Source organism: Kryptolebias marmoratus, linkage group LG5 (assembly GCF_001649575.2).
Source record: "Kryptolebias marmoratus isolate JLee-2015 linkage group LG5, ASM164957v2, whole genome shotgun sequence".
Lineage (NCBI taxonomy): Eukaryota > Metazoa > Chordata > Actinopteri > Cyprinodontiformes > Rivulidae > Kryptolebias > Kryptolebias marmoratus.
The window spans coordinates 25,266,150-25,270,651 of NC_051434.1; the positions used below are offsets into that span (position 1 = coordinate 25,266,150).

Consider the following 4,502-nt stretch of genomic DNA (forward strand, 5'->3'; position numbering starts at 1 on the left):
TGAAAGCTTTTTAGTAGTTTGTACCCAATTTCAGGGCAGGAGGAGGAGCCTATGGGAAAACATAAGGCATTACTTCAATGCCAAAAAAATAAAAAACAAAAAAACAACATCCACACTGGAGGATGTTACATAACAATGACACTATAGCAAACAATCTGATAATAATAATAATAATAATAATAATAATAATAATAATAATAATAATAATAATAATAATAATAATAATAATAAGAAGAAGAAGAAGAAGAAGAAGAAGAAGAAGAAGAATTTGATATTATTTCAAGTAAACATCCATTCATTCATAATTATACTTAAAACACAGTTCTGTCTTGGTCTTATTAAACTGATTACATCACTTGATAATTTAATTACAGAAGTGTTGGTGTGTCAAGTCTGCATTTTGCCCCTGATAATGATAAGTGGACTTGGGAGGTGCATTTCAGAATACTCGCTCTTCTGTTTTCTTATTATGCATTATATATGTTTCTGTAAAAAAGCCTTTTTCGGTGCTTCTGAGCAGCACAAGGTGTTAACTGTGTGTGGCTTCTGCATGTAAAGAGTACAGAGTGATCCACGTAGCTACTCAGAAGATGACTGATATAAATTTCTCCTAGTATCATCAGTGGCCATTACAATTTTTCTCTATTTCAGTGGTTTGGAGCGTCTGCTCCACTTCCTGTATACTGTTTTTGGTGTATTTGTGTTGCAGTGTTACATACAGGACTAACAAACTTACTACAGCTTTTTGAGATGTTTTCTGTTTCTGTGTGAAAAATAAAACATTTCTATAGAATTGGTGCTGTTTATGAGAATATTTTTAGAAACTGTTTTTATGTGAAGAAAACCTCAGTTTAGACCTCTGGTTTTAAACGCCAAAGGCAGTGGACAATATGCATTCCTCCAAGGAATGGTAGGCCTTTAATTTTATAAATAAACTTTGATTTGACACATACAGCTCCTCCTCCTCCTTCTTCATTGTGGCACTGATTGCCCGTCATACAGGCTGAATCTGTTTCCGGTCGGGATTCATCCTCCCTCCTGCTCATCACACAAACAAATGAACCATTCTGTCCTCTGGAGCCTACAGGGAGGGGGTTGCAGGAAGGAGGTCTGTTTTTTTTAGCAGAACCACGGTGGATCTTCTCTTTTCTTCTGAGGCTCAAGAGGAGGCGATCAGCTGCTGCTTTATGGCTCAACATGTCCTGATGATGGATTGGGGGGGCGCCTCTTGCTCTTCACCTGCTGCTGTTCTGACACCATGAGCTCCGTCCTGGTTGTCAGTGGGCCGTGAGAGGATCCGGTTCTGTGCCTGTTCTCCCCGCTCAGCACCACGGACAGAGACCATGACTCGGCTGCGCAGGAAGGCTCTGGTCGCTCTCTTCCTCTTCACCCTCTTTATTTTCGGGACCATGATGGGCCTCAGGACGCTGAAACCAAGCGACGGCTTCTCGGACCTGGCGCCCGGAATGGATCTCACCGGGGAGAGGTCGGAGAGGAAGCGGCAAGTGGAGGGGAAAGGCTCGCTGGCGCCGCCGGGCCCGTTCCAGGCCGGCAGCAGCGACACCAAGGTGGTTCTCAGCAGATCCGACCGAGACTACAGCATATTCTATGATGTGCACATCTTCTACTACCTGTGGTACGGCTCTCCCAGCGTGGACACCAAGTACATCCACTGGGACCACCCCATGGTGCCGCACTGGGATCCGAAGATTGCAGCCAGCCACGCGCAGGGGAGGCACGCGCCTCCTGAAGACCTGGCGTCCAGTTTCTACCCTGAGCTGGGGCCCTACAGCTCCAGGGACCCGAAAGTCCTGGAGTCTCACATGGCCCAGATAGAAGCAGCTACATCAGGTAAACACTAGCCTGTCTTTGATTTGGTGTTAGCTTTAAAAACAACAACAACAACAAAAAAACAGTTTTAATTTCAGTGCCGTTTTAAATCTGAAGCAACGAAAACAAGCAGGGTTAAAAAGGGAATGACAGGTAAAACGTCCTATGTCGCATTTTGCCCACAGAAATAAAAATCCTAGTTTGCATTTTTGTTTCCTTCTCTACAAAAAAAATAGGAAAAAGTTTTTTTTATGTCAAAATTGTAAATATTGACAGAAAAAGCTGCAATGTTGAAAAACAAGTCATCTTTCACAGCTTAAACCCTGCTGTGCTCCTGAACCTGAAGTTTTTTTTATTTCATTTGTTATTATTTTTGTATCTGATTGTTATGGGTGCACTTTTACTGGGTTACCTATAAAAATAGAGTCTGAGGTGCAGTATATTATTTCCACTGCAGCACAACTTAGAAAACTTATTTCAGTCCTTCACAATAAGAGCCTCAAACATATACAATGAGTGGTAATCAAAGACTGTATATGGCTACATCTCAAGTTGAAACCAGAACAGAATCAGCTTCCCTGTCTTCTGTATTGTGATGGTTGTAATAAAATAGGACGGTTAAACTCACGAACTGTATTACAGCAACTGTGAAGACACAATTACAAAACATGATGTGGTCTGTATGTTACTCTTAATTTCTTTGTAACAGTCTCTCCTGCCTTATGCTGCCACAGCAGTGCTCTCCGGCAACAAAAAGTAAAAACAGCAACAGATCAGAACAACATTGCATTAACATTAGATTAGATTAAACATGATTGTCATTGCATGTCACAGGTCCAAGGCATCAAAATACAGATTGTATCTAACCAGAAGTACATAATAAGCAGTAATAAAGACTAACCGACACCCAAAAGTGAAAAGGGAAGTGCTTCAGTAGAGAGGGAGTGATGAGCTAAATTGCATACAGGTGTGAAACAGGGCAAGGGAGAACAGAAAAACCTGAAACAGACACCAAAAGTGCAGACTGTGACAGCTATGACGATGTAAACTGAATGAATACAATATCCAAGGAGAATGGCTGGCAGAATACACAGAATTGAATTCAAATATATACAGTTGTGTAAGCTAATAAAAGAAGAGTGCATTTAATGGTAAAATGATATTGAAGTCATGGGTGACAGAGCTTTTTAGATAAGGCTTGTTAGCTTAGACCACGGACAGATTTTTGGTTGTGTGTGAGAGGGAGTGGGGCATCGAGGGGCAGAGTTCAAACACTCTGTGTGCTGGGTCCCAGGAGTCATTTCTAATGTTTATTGCCCTTCTGAGACTGTACTTCCTGTTGATGTCCTCAATGGCAGGAAGTGAGGCTCTAATGATAAGCTGTGCAGTTTTCACAACCTTCTGGAACACCTTCCCGTCTGAGACAGAGCAGTTCCCGTACCAAACTGTAATACAGTTGGTTAGGATGCTCTCTATGGTGCAGCGGTAGAAGTTTGTAAGGATGTCTGATGTGAGATGGTTATTTTCAGGAAAAAGAGGCAACAAGAACCTTCTTGACCAGATGGAGCAATTAGTCATCCTGGTGAGGTCCCCTGAGATGTGGATCCCCAGGAATCTGGAGCTGGACATGCGCTCCCCTGTTGCACCATTGATGTGGATTGCTGGATGTGTGTCAGCACTTTTCCTGAAGTCCATAATGAGTTCTTTGGTGTTGCTGGTGTTGAGCAGCAGGTTTTTGTTATCACACCATGCAGCCAGGCAGTCCACCTTCTCCCTGTAGGCCGACTCAATGTTGTGCTTGATCAGGCCAATCACTGTGATGTTATCAGCAAAAATAATAATGGTGTTGGAACTATGCACAAATCTTCATTTATGGGTGAAGAGGGAGTAAAGGAATGGACTCATCACTCAGCCTTGTGTCACACCAGTGTTTAGGTTGTGGGTGGGGGAGCAGTGGTGGTCTAACCAAATATGTTGGAGCCTATTGGTCAAAATCTCCAGTAACCAGTTGCAGATGGAAGCATGGATGCCCAGATCTGTGAATTTGGTGATTAACATGGAGGAGATGACAGTGCTAAATGCTGAATTGAGGTCTATAAACAGCATTTTTCTGTTTTGTCCTTATTGTCCAGGAATGAGAGGACTGAGTGCAGCACTGTAGAGACTGTATCTTTTGTACTCCTGTTCTTGAAGTAAGCAAAATGGTAGGAGTTAATGTGCCAGAACCTGCTGTTCCAAGCTCTAGGTGATGGTGGGAGTTAGTGCTGGGCGATATAACGATACATATTGTGGGGATGATAGAAAAGTGTCTATTGTGATATATTTTCTTCTATCGTTTCTGTCATAATTGTATCAATGATTCATGTAAATATTTCATAACGTAGGCTACGACGAATGTATTAGTGTTGTCAGTTTGCATACATTCAGTTTATATATGAAGAAAAAATAACTATTTTGCGAAGAACCTCCGTTATGCGACATGACGCTGCTTTACGTGTGGGTTTGTGACATGCTTTACGGCAGCGGCTTTCTGTGCGGCGCCGTGTTTTCACCATAAGTGATGAAAGATGGAGACGCAGGAAGTATTAAACCCGGGGTCACAACAAGTAGAGACAGCTAGCAGGCAGCCCAAGAAGAAAGACTTTTACCAAAACCAGGGGGACGTCTGTGAT

General features: G+C 42.4%; 1 protein-coding gene across 1 annotated transcript in view; it reads left to right on the plus strand.

Annotated features, from left to right (window-relative positions):
- The first annotated feature begins 1,002 nt into the window (after positions 1 to 1,002).
- The window catches only part of si:ch211-30b16.2 (glycoprotein endo-alpha-1,2-mannosidase-like protein), a 23,365-nt gene continuing 19,865 nt past the window's right edge, over positions 1,003 to 4,502 (plus strand). Inside the window, exon 1 of the mRNA XM_017436652.3 lies at positions 1,003 to 1,851. Within this exon, the coding sequence (XP_017292141.1) occupies positions 1,344 to 1,851 (508 nt within the window). The 5' untranslated portion in view covers positions 1,003 to 1,343. The remainder of the gene's footprint in view (positions 1,852 to 4,502) is intronic.